This window comes from Apium graveolens, chromosome 5, assembly GCF_009905375.1.
Source record: "Apium graveolens cultivar Ventura chromosome 5, ASM990537v1, whole genome shotgun sequence".
Lineage (NCBI taxonomy): Eukaryota > Viridiplantae > Streptophyta > Magnoliopsida > Apiales > Apiaceae > Apium > Apium graveolens.
In genome coordinates this window covers 233,193,367-233,208,513 of record NC_133651.1, presented here as the reverse complement: position 1 = coordinate 233,208,513, position 15,147 = coordinate 233,193,367, and the positions used below count along the sequence as shown (strand labels likewise).

Sequence of the window (15,147 nt, the reverse complement as noted above, 5' to 3'; positions counted from 1 at the left end):
CAAGAAACAGTTAAGAAACTTGAAAGAAAAAGTTTCTTTAAACCTACCTTTGACAGAGTTGCTTACATTGAGAAGACCTAAGAGAAACAACAGTCTCAGATTGATGATATTTTGAAAAATCAAGCTTCTCAGCAATCTCAACTCGATGAAATCCAAGCCTCAGTGGAATTGCTTGTCTTTCTTCTCTTATCTGCTGATGCCAAAAAGGGGGAGAAAGTAATTAAGTCCAAATGCAAAACTGATCAGACACTGAAGGGGAAGGATGATGAAAAAGATGACCAGGGAAACTCTGGAATGGGTGGAGGTCATGGTCAAGGTAGAAGTTTCTCATCAAGAAGAGCTGAAATTACAAGTCACAGGACAAGTTCTGATGCTGGAAAAAGAATTACTTCTGCTACTGGTAAAAGGATAAGTTCCGATGAACTTTTGGATCTTGATGAAGAATTATCAAGACAGTTATTTCTAAATGAGAATCCAGGAATGGACTTGGAAAGTCTGATGGAAGAAGAAGCTAGACTTAAGTCAGAAAAAGTCAAATCTAAATCTGAAGCTTCTGTTGGTAAAAAGAAACTTCCAAAAGTCAAAGGCATTGTGATAAAAGAAAGAACAAATCCTGAAGCAACCAAGGCTAAATTACAATTGCAGATAGATCCAAGGTCTAAGGGCAAAGAGAAAATTGGTGAACCTATCAAGGTTTATGTGCCTCCTGTGGATGAAGAAATTACTGTTGAAGATGCTGATCTTGCTCTGACTTCAAGAAAAATTTCTAAGACAACCTCTGACATGGCTCAAGTTGTTCAGAGTAAAGATAGAGTTAGTTTTGATATCTCAAAGAAGCAAGTAACCTCTGACATAGCTTAAGTTAACTTGATATCAGAAGATAAATCAAAGAAAACCTCTGACATTGCTCATGTTAAACCTTCAAAGATACTCCTACCAGGATTCACCAAAGCCAAACAGACTCAACCTTTGAAGACTGTTGCAAGTGGTTTTGAAGCAAGAGTGGTTACTGGAAAGGAAGCTAGAGATAAAACTGGATTGGGAAGTGCTGATGAAAGAAGAATACATAACACAACCAATGATCCAACTTCCTTAAGTGAACCAGGTATTGGAGCAACTCCTGAAAGATTGAATCAACTAGAATCTGTACAGATGGTTTACCATACCTACTTGAAAGAACACATCTTGTTGTACTTCATGACAGATGGTAGGGTTTATCATATAAGGGAAAATGCCATTCCACTGAAGTATTATGAAGAATTGGAACATGTATTATTCTTACTTCAAGTGAATGACAAAATAACAGAAAGTGCTGCAAACTATTTGAAGAATCAAATTTAGAGACAGAAAAGGCTTTATTCTGTTAAGTCTGACAACACATATCTTCCAAAGTACATAGATCACAAGGGTGATATTGTTGAGATGAAGCCTAACTCTGCTAAGATTATAACTACCTTTCTGGGTTACAGGGCTGTGGAATTCAATCTTGAGTCTGACAAGGCGTATTTGATCAGACTGGATCAGGACACAAAGAAAGCTAAAATTAATGATCTCAGGGCTGCAATCTTTCAAACTGGTGAAGATTTTGCAGAACTTAAAGATGCTAAAAGGAGGATGATTGATGAACTCAGATATGCTGAGAGATGTTTGTTAAAGAACTATCTCAGAACAACTCCTGACATCAGAGAGATCAGAAGATGAAGCCAAGTCAAGATCTACAACTGCTCAAATTCTGATATGAATACAGACTGAAGTTGGTATCAGAAGTTAAAGTTGGTAAAGCTTTAAGGACTGTAAGTTGTAGTTATCTAGTCAAATTCTCATGCATTTGTACTTAATGTTTTTGACATCATCAAATATCTGTTAACTTGTATATTATGCTAATTTACAAGTTGAGGGAGATTGTTAGATATATTTGATAATGTCATGACTAATGTGATTTATGTTTAGTTTTCAGATCTTACTTAAGCAGGACAAATCAATACTTAACTGAAATCAGCACTTATACTGAAGTCAGAACTTAAGTCGTCAGTACTTAAGGTTCAGGAGATATTTATCAGAAGATAATATTAAGACTTGAAGAAAACGTTCAGATAATAAGGAAGGCAGCTGATTTACAGGAAGAGAAGATCGAAACAAACATAAAAAGAGATATGCATGAAGAAGGAATTTTATGAAGAATAGAATACTTGGAAGAAAAGATATCTAATTGATATATTTTAGGAAGCAGAATTATATTCCATATCAATTAGCGATTATCTTGTAACTGTGTAGTATATAAACACAGACATAGGGTTCACACTATAAGTGTTATCATAATCGAGAAGATTATTCATTATAATCCTAGCAGCTCTCGTGATATTTGTTCATCACTGAGAGAGGATAGTTCCATACTGTAACAGAGTTTATAGTTTTGAATAAAGTTTATTTTCTGTTACTTGAGTTATTAAAGTTCGATTTGATTGTGCTATACACTGTATTCACCCCCTCTACAGTGTGTGTGACCTAACAAATTATTTCTGTACAAATACAAATTCGTTCAAGATAATATTTCAATATATACAACGGGCTTTTACGCTAGTATAATTATTATTTATCAAATTATTATAACTATTTATTAAATTATTTTACTCACAATTAATAGTTCGATTAATTAATTCCATTATAATCGATAATCCAACTAATCACTGATAGTGTTTTGGGTTTTTTTTTAAAATTACCATATTTTATAAAATATATTTAAAAAATACTATCATTTTTAAACCTATTTAAAAAAATACATTTTGTAAGCTTCATTTTCAAAAATACAATGCAACCTTTATAACCTATTATGCGATTTTCGTTTTATTTTTTTCAAAGTTGATTTAAAGATTGTAGAAGTTACAAACCTTATTTTTTTAAAAAAAGCTTAAAAACTTATATTTTAAAAATAACTTAAAAAATAAAGGCACAATTAATAGTGCTTCGTGCTTAGGCACAAGGTGTGCGATTCAGCACGATTCTGAAATCATCCAAAAGGCGCTAAAAAGAGCAAAAAGGCGCTCATAACAGTAAAAAAGTAACACTCTAAAAAGAAGGGTAAACTAAAAAAGTAACCCTAAAGTGTTTCACATAACAATCAGCCTCCATCTCGGGTCTCTGACTGGTCACTAAATCTCAGCCTCCATCTAAAAGTAAGCCGGAGATTGAGTTAGACGACACTGAAATTGTTGAATTAGTGTACCTTATCGATTAAAGCTTTAGTATTGACATTATTATATTTTTATTTATGATCTTTTGTAAATTTAAGTGTTTAGATTGTATTAAGTACTATTATTTTGTTAAATTTGTGATTATTTTTTTAGGTCAAAAGTCGAGTGATTAATGGCGCTTCGTGATTCGCGCTTTAAATTTGGATTCTGTGCCTTAAACAACACCGAGCTGTACGATTTGCAACAAAAAGGGTGATTAATTTTAATGCTCAACAAGTATATACATAAAGAATAAAGTATTTAAATATCATTAGTCATGTACAAAGAACATATATAACAGTTGTAGAAAGAAATGAAAATAACCAAGTCTTGATTATCCAGTATACCAAATATCATAAAGGATAATATACGAATCATGAAAAAGAATCAAATATTTGACAAATCCTCTCGATTTACCGACCCAAAACTGAATGATCTTATATCAAGAACACATTTAACAATATTAGTGGTGATTGGCCATGTAGTGCCAATGATGCATGCAAAGTAGAAGTGGATTTACATTATTACCAGATATGTCGCCAAATAGGACTCCTTACTTGCCGCTAGGCCCTATATATTAGCCACGCATGGTAGCTTGTAAACTCCTCACCATGTGGAGGTTGGTCTCAATTACTATTGACAAGAACACAAACTTCGACTTAAAGCTTCATGTAGAAAATTGCAAACTGCATGGTAGTGATACTTGATTAGAAAGAAGGGTTGATATTAGTATCATACTAGAGAACAAGTCAAGTCAATTTTGTATGATAAAATAGAGAACATGATAGAGTTCTTGAACAAGGATCCATAAGAATCAGGTGCAATCACATTATTGTAGAAGAATTAGAAAACTTTTCTCTTTTCTTATTAATGTAAGGTAACATTCTCCAGCAGATTTTTTTTATTACAGCCCAGTTTAGCATATTAACACAAAGCTATTATTTAGTTTAACTAGAAATATCGTCATAACTATCCAATTATTATGATATTCTTTTATCCCGTAATTATCGGGAAATTATTCCAACCTTGACTTCAGGTCTTAGGTTTATTGCTCGCCAACTAGAACATTTGCTATACTATATGTTTATTGCATTAAATTAGTTGATTAAACCTGATAAAATTATGTAAGGTAACTACTCATCGATTAAGCACCCTTTGGATGTTATGAATGTTCAAAGTCAGCCTTGAAGATTTAATATTAAAAGGCATGCTATAATTGTCGATACGAGGGTTTATCCTATTTTGTAGAAATCGTGTAGAGATACTTAATGTGGTTAGTTTCGTTGTCAATAACATATTTTAACTTTAGCCGTAAAAGTTGAACCAGATAAAGATACTGATTTTCAAAGCACGTCTAATGATCTTGATATAAAAAGGGTAGCCATGTTTGTATGTCCCCATTGTTTAATTAATAAATTAAATCTGAATTTTAGTTTACTAAAAGTTCTTGACCGAAATTTCATATGCTAGACATCTTTCTTCAATATGAAATGCTAGACAAAAAAGGTTTTGACAGCCTTTTTGCTCCTTCAAAAATGGTTTTTTCGCAAGAAAAAAGGTTGTTCTGTTGCTAGGATTTTCCTAATTAAATAATACAGGTTATTACTTTTTTAATACCTTTATTAATATAATTCTAATGGTATGTCCTTAGCAGTATGTGCACTAACTGACGCAATTACTATTACACACGAAATAAAGACGCTACATGGTAGAACCATCATAGAAATTACTTCGTTGGATCCATTATATGTAAACGTAATGTTCTCCAAGGTCTTGGTATTTTTTTCTGTGTCTTATTATATTTATATTTTAAACTCTCTTTCCTTTATCTCTGTATTTATTCTCGTGATGTGTGTATATATGTGTGTGTATTTTATTTTGTTTCCAACACCATAACCAATAGTCTTGTGTACTTCAAGTAATATGGTTCCTGAGGCTAGATTAGAATATAACCATACATTACTATGTCTGCGTTCCGTAAAGGTCCGTCCTTTCTTGATTATTAGAAGCAACTCACTTGAACTGTACACATGTATGTATAAAAACTTAAGCTCTTATATGACTCTTAACAACATCATACATGTATATTTGAGGAAAGGCTACTAACTTTTGTAGAGTAAGCTTGGGATTTGTTATCAAATAAGGTCTACAATCTGGATGCGACAAGATCATGTCTTAACAGATTTTATGTAATATTCTAACTATAACTTGGTCCCATCCCTATTAAGATATAAACTAACAAGTGATAATCGTGTATGAACTAAAAGTTTTGACCACTTCTTATGCCTTGCCAAGAGATATTTGAAGTCGTTGGATTGTCTATTTACTATTTAGGTTCTGTTTTGTTTTTCTTTTAAAATTTGTTTTATAGTAAGAAAAAGTGTTGGTGAAATTAGTGCCGTTATAAAAGATGACTGTTTTGTAATATTTTAGATGTGCATATATTGATGTAAAAATATGAAAAAAATAAAATTTGGGGAGTTATGATGGTGAACCAGCGGATGATTCCTGCAAAAGCTCAAAAACATTTTTTTTTTCACAAGCATGAGAGTACCTGTTTTCTCTGCAAGCAGCTTTTAGACAAAAAATGTTTTTCAGAAGAGCCACGTTTGGGTTTTTTCATCTATTGTAAGAAGAAAGCTGCTGTCTGCATGTCTGCAGTAACAAAACCAAACAGGGCCTTACTGTTTCAACTTCAGCTGTATCACAAATGTTATATTAGTTTTTGATGACTTCCTAGAGTCTTGTAAACATACATATTACATATATTGGGTTCTTGCAGAACCCAGGTGAGTTGCTTTGACATGTTACCAATATATCTTTACATTTGCAGGTTAAGGCTCAACAGTTGGCAGGAAAAGTTGTTTTATTTTTTGTGTCATTATCTGATGGCAACACTGGAGGTGTGTGGGGGGACTAAATAAGAATCCATAGAGACTTGTACAATGATTTAAAGCCTGAAAATAATTACGAGATCGTCTTTGTTGGTGTTAATGATTATGATCCTAGATTCAAGAGAAGGATACCTGGCCCTCTTAAATATTTTGAACATTTATTTTCTCGTATGCCATGGACAGCTATCCCATTCTCAGACTATGAAGTGTCCGACATGGACACGTGTCCAAGTATCGGACTCGGAAACATTTTAAAAAATATACATGTTTTTGGCTTAAAATAAGTGTCCGAATCCGAGTGTCCATGTCCAAGTGTCGAGTGTCCGACACGGGTACTCGAAGGTAAAATGAAGAGTCCGGGTAACATAGTTCTCAGATATAGTTACCCGGAAACGTCTGCAAAGAACGTTTGGCATCTCTGAAAATTTATACGTTCCTGAGTCATTTGTTGTTGATTCAAAAGGCATGGTTTTGTTCCATGGCATTTTTAATGTTTTTGGAATATACGGAACTCAAGGTTATCCTTTCAGCAAAGAAAAGATAGAATTATTGCATTCTGAAGATGATGTAGCTGTTAAGCAACCTTCCTTGAAAGCACTCTTGGGCTCATCTATTCATGACTATGTTATCTCAAACTCAGGAGACAAGGTATGAATTTACACTTTACGTCATAGTTGAAAGAAACATTGCAAGTAAATTGCCTGTTTAAATTGATTGTCTAAAAAGTTCGTCAGTTTATTTGTTTCTACTCACCAATGTTACGCTTTTTTTTGTGCATACTGCCAAATTCGAATTATTGCAGACTATATATTTCCTTATTACCGCAATTGACAGGTACCTATTCACACTCTTGAACATAAGGTGGTAGCATTGTACTTCTATGAAGATGGTTTAACCGATGATAGGATCACGGAACGACTGAAGAGGGCTTATTACAAGTTGTCAGAAGAGAACAAAAACTTTGAATTTGTGCTCATTTACCTTTCTGACACGCGTCACACTGACTCTACAAATATAGAGTCTTTCTGGGAAAAATTTAAGACTGCCTTGGTTGGCGCTTCCCTTTAAAGACCCGAACCATAAGAAGTTGAAACGTGTGTTTGAGTATGAACTTATTGAAGATTATAATGATGTTTATGCTGCTCCCACGCTTATAATATTTGGGGTGCATGGGGAATTTATTAATCCTTATGGTGCTAACATAATCTTGTACTCTGACGTTCTAGCATACCCGTTTAACCGTGATAAACTTGCCAAGTTAGAGGTTGAAAAGATTAAGGAACTCAAGATGGAGATGCTACTGGATCCACATATTGTCTGCACAAGTAAAGATGGACGCCAGGTAAGTTCTTTTAACGATAAGTGCTCCCATTGTTGGTGATTCTTTACTCCCCCCTTAATCGTGGTTCTCAGGTTCTTGATGGTTGGATACCATTGTAAAGAGTGAGTAAATTCATCTGCTTCTCCATCCTTACTTATTTAATGAACTACATCCATTAATTTATTTTAATTTATCTTCAACCACCCTTTTTCAACTATTTAGGTTCGGCCTTGTCAACTAGCTGGAAAGAGAGTCATACTTATTTTTGATAACTATAGAGACGGCTTAGCTGCAGGCGAGACCCAAAACCTTTTAAAAGAAAGGTATATAAACACGGAAGGTTCAGATGATGAATTTGAAGTGATCCAAATTGTCTGCCACGATAATGAGAGTCTGTACAACAGGCTTGTCACTGACGTGCCTTGGTTATTGCATCTGTTTGGTTACTCATGGGCAAGTGAATTGATTCCTGGTATTTTTGGTTTTCATAATTTGGATGGATATGACCGTTTTGGTGAAACTTGTTCTATGATTGCCTTTGATCAAGATGGAAGGGCTGTCAGGAAGACAATAAATCCTTCGGTTGAGGATATGGATTTGCCCTTTTATGCTGGGAGGATGGAAGAGGAGGTTTTCTCACAATTAACGGAAAGGCTTAACTGGGAGTACTTTGGTGAAAGAGAAGAGGGGATCTACTCAATCAAAAGACCGCTTCGCTGATGACAAACTTTTATTAATCCTGCAAGTTTGGCCTTAAAGATTCGTAAGTAACTTCTTCTTTTTTTTATCGTAGGTTAGTTTGCAAACTGAAAAGCTCTTGTTGTTTTCTAGCATGAGCTTGTGCAGCCGGAAGTTGGAAATTATTGTATTGAATTATGCTTGTATTTGTTGAATGGAAATTGAACTATTTAATACTTAGATGAGCACCCAATACCTTTCTCACCACAGGTAATCCTAAATTAGTTTTCTAATGGTGCCAAAACTGTGTAGTTGTATTTGTTAGGAGAAAAAGATAATATTAAGAAGAGTTGTAGTAAAGCTATTTGCAAACATACAAAAGAAGAAAGGCTTATAGCACGTTTTGTAGTTTTTCAGGCACTTTGTAGTAAGAATGCTTGAAGTGTGTGTATTAATGAAAGAAGCTTGATGCAAAAAAGAAAGAAAGAAAGAAACAGGTAGCAACATATATATATATATATTAGGATTTGAACACGTATATAATTGTAATTTGGGGATCCCTACGGCCATCAAGTACGTACAGTAGTTTTACCGGCACTTGATAGTGAAGAATGCTTGACTGGTTGTAAGGAAATGTCAGAAGGTTCGAATTTGCAGTGTAAACAGGGAAGCAACATATATTAGTGTATGAACATGTATCTAACTGTAACAAAATGTAAATTTAAAATATATTAGATGATTTTGTTTTTTCTGCGGTTGTGAGAATAATGAAGTCATTGTGAAATTATAATAATCTGGATTGTCATGTAAGATGATGGCAATAATTGTTGTAACCACATCGCACACAATATTAAACCAAAACTATGTTTTCGAAGCAATTTGAACTCCTATCCTAAATTCAGACAACCTGAATATAACTGTGGACTTTGAGAACATGAAGATGAGTTAGTGTAAGCTTCAATCGCCGTTGAGTTGGAGGAGCATGGCATTACATGGGATGCTGCCTGAGTTGAACAGTACTCGGCAACTGAGGTCTTCCTTACAACCTGGATATTCAGTAACCGGACAAAAGATCTTTTTTGTCAAACTTGTTCTCAGTATCTTCAGTTTGTCAAGTCAGGTAGATTATTTATCGAGCTCGACCTTCCAATCTTATTTTTTGGCATTTGTACTCACTTCTGGAGAGCTCAAACTTACTTTCTGCGATTTGGACTCATAAGATAATCCAGGCTCACTTTTATGGAGTCAGATAACACTTGGAGCTTGTTTTGCGATTTTGAAGTCCATTGTAATGTGTGTCCCAGACGAACAATTTGACTATAACCAGCGTCAGTGCTTTAAGTGTTCTTTTCGGTTGAAATTTGACCACCTCAAGCAATGAACTAATAGATAATGGATTCTAGATGTTGCTGAAGGTGCACTTCACTCTTATTTGTCAAGCTCGAGGGCCCTCTTCGTCAAGTATAGGATTCGCTCTTGATGAGTTTTATAGTTTCTCACAAGTCGAGCTTTTGATGTTTTTGGATTCACTTTCTGTGAGTTTGGAGCTCATTTTTGTCAATCTTCCTGCAAGATGCAGTTAAGAGCTTTCAACGTGCAAATTACGATATAGTTTCTTGGCCTTTCAAGAAAATGATGATGGAACTGAGGCTTCGGAGACTAAAGTTTGAATGAGAAGAGAGATCATGCTTCATTCCAGAGAATTGCGGATGCTGGTCCAACTTCTGTTAGGCCATTGTTTTCCGTTAAGATCCACCAGATAGTTGGTGATACCTGTTTGGTGCACTAGCGGAGTCTCCTGGATTGCTAAGCAATTAGCAGCATTAGTCGATAGGGTTGACAACTGAAATTCTGGAACCATAAACTCATAAGCTTTAATGAAAAAATTTCATCCGTGAAGTATATTGTCAGTGGTAGGGTAGAATTCGTCCAACGGAGGGTGGCAAGTTTCCTCAAAGTTGGAGGCAGTGTACAACACTAAGCCCTTGATAATCCATTGCAAGGCCAAATAATTATTCGAGCAATGGTTAAATAACAGAAAAACAACATTAATAGTGAAATGTCAATGTTTACTTGGTACAAGAACTTTGTAGGCAGCTCTCTCTGTTTCGCCAAGAGATGGAGTTGGCAACTGTTCTATTTAGTGTTAGCATTTTCTGCTTCTAAGGGTAGCTTGTAAATTTATCCATTGCCAGAGTCCGTTGAAAATTAGTCAAATTGCTGATGCTGGTCCAAATTCTGTTTTAACGTTGATTTTCCTTTAAATTGTTAAATGAGAAACTAAAAATTGGCCACCGGAAGTTACTTCAACAAGATCACATGTTGATTAATTATGAAGGTTTAAGATGTTTATCATGTTCTAGTATGATAAAAACAAGCAAATTTAAAGAGCTGGCAACATGTAAATATAGAAAGGCAATTCATTACTAAAAGCTTATATATTGATTGTTCATAAAACAAAGGAAGCAACACAGTTTGAACAGAGAAGAACCTACTCTGCACAACTTAACAAACTAAACAGACTCTATTGGAACACAACTGTGAACCCACTTCTTGATAACTAACTTGACAGACTCTTTAATTAGACTCTTTAATTAACTAGGCTCTTTAATTAGCTGGGAACAAACTTATAATATAAAAATCTTAACCAACACAACTATTAAATTACCGCAGAGACCACGAACAAGCTTGGATATGAAGAAATTAAGCATGGCATTTGGTACACCTCCTCATATTTCACTAAAAGCTCCCACCCCCAGCGCTGCAACCTTCACCACTGCCGCCGCCACTTGCACCACTACTGCCAAAGCTCTCCCCACCAGTGCCGCCAACTTTAAACTTTGCTGGACGAATCTCATTGGGGTGGTCTACTACCTCATCAGTGTTCACATCAAAACAACACATAGATGCCCTCCAATGTATTTGATTTGAGCTCTTTGTCGTACTAGTAGGAACGGCTTTGAGAGCCGGATTGCCGTTGCCCAGTAATCAACGATGTTGATGGAGCCTCCGAATCTCGACCTCTTGATTTCTTCACGCACCCACAGGCCACCATCTTTTTTCTCGGAGTTTGTGTCCTTCCATAGAACTTCCATGTCCTTTTTCAAATTTTCGGGCAAGCTATCGAGCCTCTGCATTAGCACAAGAAATACAAAAACAATTAGGCCTAACTATATATATATATATATATATATGAGTTTTGATCCACAATTCCGGATGGTTACTTGCACTACTACAAAATTAAACTTAGGATATATTACTTACATAACACTTTTATTTTGTGATATGCAAGTGAAAGGGTTACATAGTGTTTATCTCAAAAACGCTATCTAAGATATTCTAAAAAAACTAAAAAAAAAAAGAAAAATAAATGAAGAGAAGTAACATAGCGTTTTTAAATGAAGCGCTATATAAGAAGCAAGTAAGAGAGCGTTTCTGGAAAAAGTTATGCACGTTACCGAATTTTAAGTGTCTTTTTATTTGCAATTTAACTCATTTTCCAATTTAACCATTTGTTCTCTCAATACTCAACACTACCCATTCACACAGTTACGTACATCACTAATTCCATGGATCCATTCTCCCTCCCGATTTCATCAGTTGTTTACATCTGAATTAGGGCGGTTTAATCTTCCAGCAAACTATATCGAGCAATTAGGGCACTTTATTTTTCTGGATCTTCACTCGCTCTTCGTTGAATTGGGTATAATCAATTAATTACAAGTTCGATTTCAAAGACTACAAATCAGGTATTGTGTTATCGTTAATTTCAGTTATATAAAACTATGAATTAGGTATCATTTGTGTTTGGGCAAGTCACTATGTTGGAATTTCCACCTTTTGAATTATGTGTTATGAACAATCATGTATTTTTAAATAATAGCTTAATTTACGTATATACACATGTATGTAAATATTGGTATGAATTAGTAGCTTAATTGTTGGTGGGTTTGCTGGTAGATGATGCATATAAAAATTTTAAAATCTTATGAATGATACCTTAGAGGCTTTAGAAGTATGACAGACAGTAAACTCAATTACCGTCTTTCGAATGGTATGGAGCTATATTGTGAATACCAAACAAATGAGAACCGAATAGATAATTCTCAATACATTCATACCTACAGAGTATTAGGAAACATGTGAGTTTCAAGATATTGATTTAATTTAGAGTTATATGAATTTTCTTGCACAGTTTATCAGTAATCGCACATAGATTGATTACTTACATCCTTGTATTTATGAGTTCCAACTGATCGAAAGGCTCCTCAATACAGCTATGTAAAAGTATAGAAGTGTTTGGGAAACGGGTCTAATTAATGAGTCACCGTTAACTATTTCATAGGCGGTTAGTCTGGTCGTGAGTCAGAAAGTATGGTCTCTAAGTTTACATTAAGTGCCTCTCTTGTTTGTGTTGGGCAGTTGGGGGGTTTTGGCAGCATTAAGGATTGGTTATAATTGGCATAGGGACTAGGAAATGGTACTATAACTATAAGCTTCTAAATTGCGTCACTAATATTTCCTTGAAATTAGTTATTGTTTTCGGTTTAAATACTTCTCCTCGTGATATATTACATGCTAATTAGGCAATATATTCATAAATGCTTTTTTGTACTATTTTGTCCTGTGAATAAACTCGAGCCATCCAGTACAGGGAATTTCGTCAACCACGACTTGGGTTTGAAGTTGCAAATCCTTATACAGCTCAATCAGGTTTTCTAGAACAGTTGCTACTAAAGTTCCCCGATTTCTCCACTGATTTACTTGTAGTAAAGGTATATTTCTGCTCTTTCATGTTTCATATGAAGTTGAGTGGCTTAAAATTTTCACAATATTTTACTAGTCCCTAGACATTAGGTTTATAGGTTTATCTTTTGGTGGAAAGAAATTCTAGTGATTTTAATGATTGTCAATATTATATGAATTCTAATGCATATTGAGAGGCTTGTTTGGTTACATAGAATGTCTGATGCAGGACAGTAATTAACAGTAATTAAACACAGAGAGAGAATTATACAATATCCAAGAATAATGATCAATGTTATTCCCATAAAAATATGTAATCAAAGCGTACCAATAAAATCCATACGTCAGGTTTATATATACTTGTGATAAAAGATAAAACCCTACTGGGTAAAACACATTTGCTTCGAGCTGCTGCTGGTCCTCAAATAAATTTCGTTTTATCTCCCGTTCCTTTTATGTCATCTCACCCTTAAACAACTCGTCTTAAAACATATAAAAAGCTAACGGGTACGAACCTGAAAGAGCCCGCATGGATCTGAAAAGTCTGTAGAGCCCATTTGTAACCTAAGTAAAATCTCTTGCACTTGGATCTCTCGTTTCCAAATTCTCAACTTTCTCCCTGATGACAACTTTAAAATCATTTGTCTCCCATAGTATAAAATTAATTACAAGTTCGGTTTCGAAGACTACAAATCAGGAATTGTGTTGTTAATTTCAGTTATATAAAACTATGAATTAGGTATCATTTTTGTTTGGGTAAGTCAGTATGTTGGAATTTCTACTTTTAAATTATGTGTTATGAATAGTCATGTATTTTTAGATAATAGATTAAATTATGTATATATACATGTATGTAAATATTGGTCTCAACTAGTAGCTTAATTGTTGATGGGTTTGCTGATAGATGATGCCTATAAAATTTGTAAAATCTTGAGTAGATGCTCGGTAATGATTTAAAAAACTACCTTTGTACTATAAAACTATGAATTAGTAGGTTCTTTGGATAGGTTGTTTTGTTATGTTAAGTAGTGCAAATACATTTTTTTTCAAAAATATTCTTAAACTAGAGATAGGGTCTTTGTTTCTATATTTACATATATGAAAGACAATCTTTAAATTAATTGCTAGAGCAAGAACTTTCAATTATATATAGAAAAATTATAGGGAACAAATGTAACTCTGTAAACATTGCAAAGTGGAGGTATAGGGAAAATCCAGAAGGTGAAAAGAGAAACATAGAATTGCAAAAGGATAACTCAACAGTACTCCCTCCGTCCCATTGGATTATTAGCATCGCTCAAATTCTTCTTAAAAACAATGTTAACAATGTAATGGGAGGGAGAGAGTATAATATGTATAGACACAATTTGAAATATGTGGTGAAGTGCTAACTGATATGGCTGTAATGTGAAAAATCCCAGTACATGATGTAGACTTCACTTTGTCGGTCTCAATTCTGTATATAAAAAATACATTAAAATGATGTAGTACTAGTAAAGATTCCTTCCCTTTTGATGCTCTTTTATAAGTAGCAAGTAGTAGTACACACGAGACAGTGATGTTCTCTGTAATAAAGTTGTACTTTGTTCATGCTTGTTGCCTGTTGGGTTCACTTTTAATGTCTGAATTTTAGACCCCCAAATTTACCCTTCAAATACATCCCCCATAAAGTTTTTCCAGATACTGGATTCTTTCTTTTGACTAAGCAATAAGCATACATAAACCTGTAAAATTGATTTGTAAATAGTTCAAATGCAGGTAATTAAGTTTAGTTAAGTTAAAACAAACCCTTTAAAAGCATTTAACAACAATTTTATTGTCAATCACTTCATAGAAGTACAGACACAGAGGAATAATTTGACAGTGAATAAAGGACCAGTTAGACCAAATCTAGTGGATCATATACCATCATCCATTTAAAATTTTCAAAATTTCCTAAAGCATACAATTTGTCCGGGACGATGGTCATCAAGAATCAAGAATATTAAAGATCATGATGTGGCCTCTAGTTGAGAAAACTGTGTTAGGAAATGAATAACACACAGAAGGGGGGGGGTGAATGTGTTTTACTGTTTTAATGCTTTTCTTGAGATTTTTATGGTTGAACAAAGTAGATTAAATCTTGTAGTGAAATGTGTTACTGCAAAAATTAAACATGCAATAATAAAGAACACATATCTTTCAAAACTCACTTAATTTTATATTAAAATTAAGAATGTTTTGCTACAAAATTTCTAGGCTCTTTGTTAATAAAGAATTTAGCTTCTTCTTGAGAGAG

The 15,147-nt window shown here is 34.2% G+C and overlaps 1 protein-coding gene across 2 annotated transcripts; it reads left to right on the top strand.

The window, feature by feature from the left end:
- The first annotated feature begins 7,005 nt into the window (after window positions 1–7,005).
- LOC141661777 (uncharacterized) lies at window positions 7,006–8,363 on the top strand. 2 transcript variants are annotated; one of them, XR_012550135.1, is made up of 2 exons: window positions 7,006–7,567; window positions 7,668–8,363. XR_012550135.1 is itself a non-coding variant. In XM_074468779.1 (2 exons), the coding sequence occupies exons 1-2, from the start codon at window positions 7,413–7,415 to the stop codon at window positions 8,163–8,165; spliced, it is 552 nt and encodes a 183-aa protein (XP_074324880.1). In that variant the 5' UTR covers window positions 7,006–7,412; the 3' UTR covers window positions 8,166–8,363. The 2 variants fall into 2 exon arrangements, 1 of the variants encoding a protein (XP_074324880.1); XM_074468779.1 differs by having other exon boundaries at window positions 7,006–7,466.
- Window positions 8,364–15,147: the final 6,784 nt, after the last annotated feature.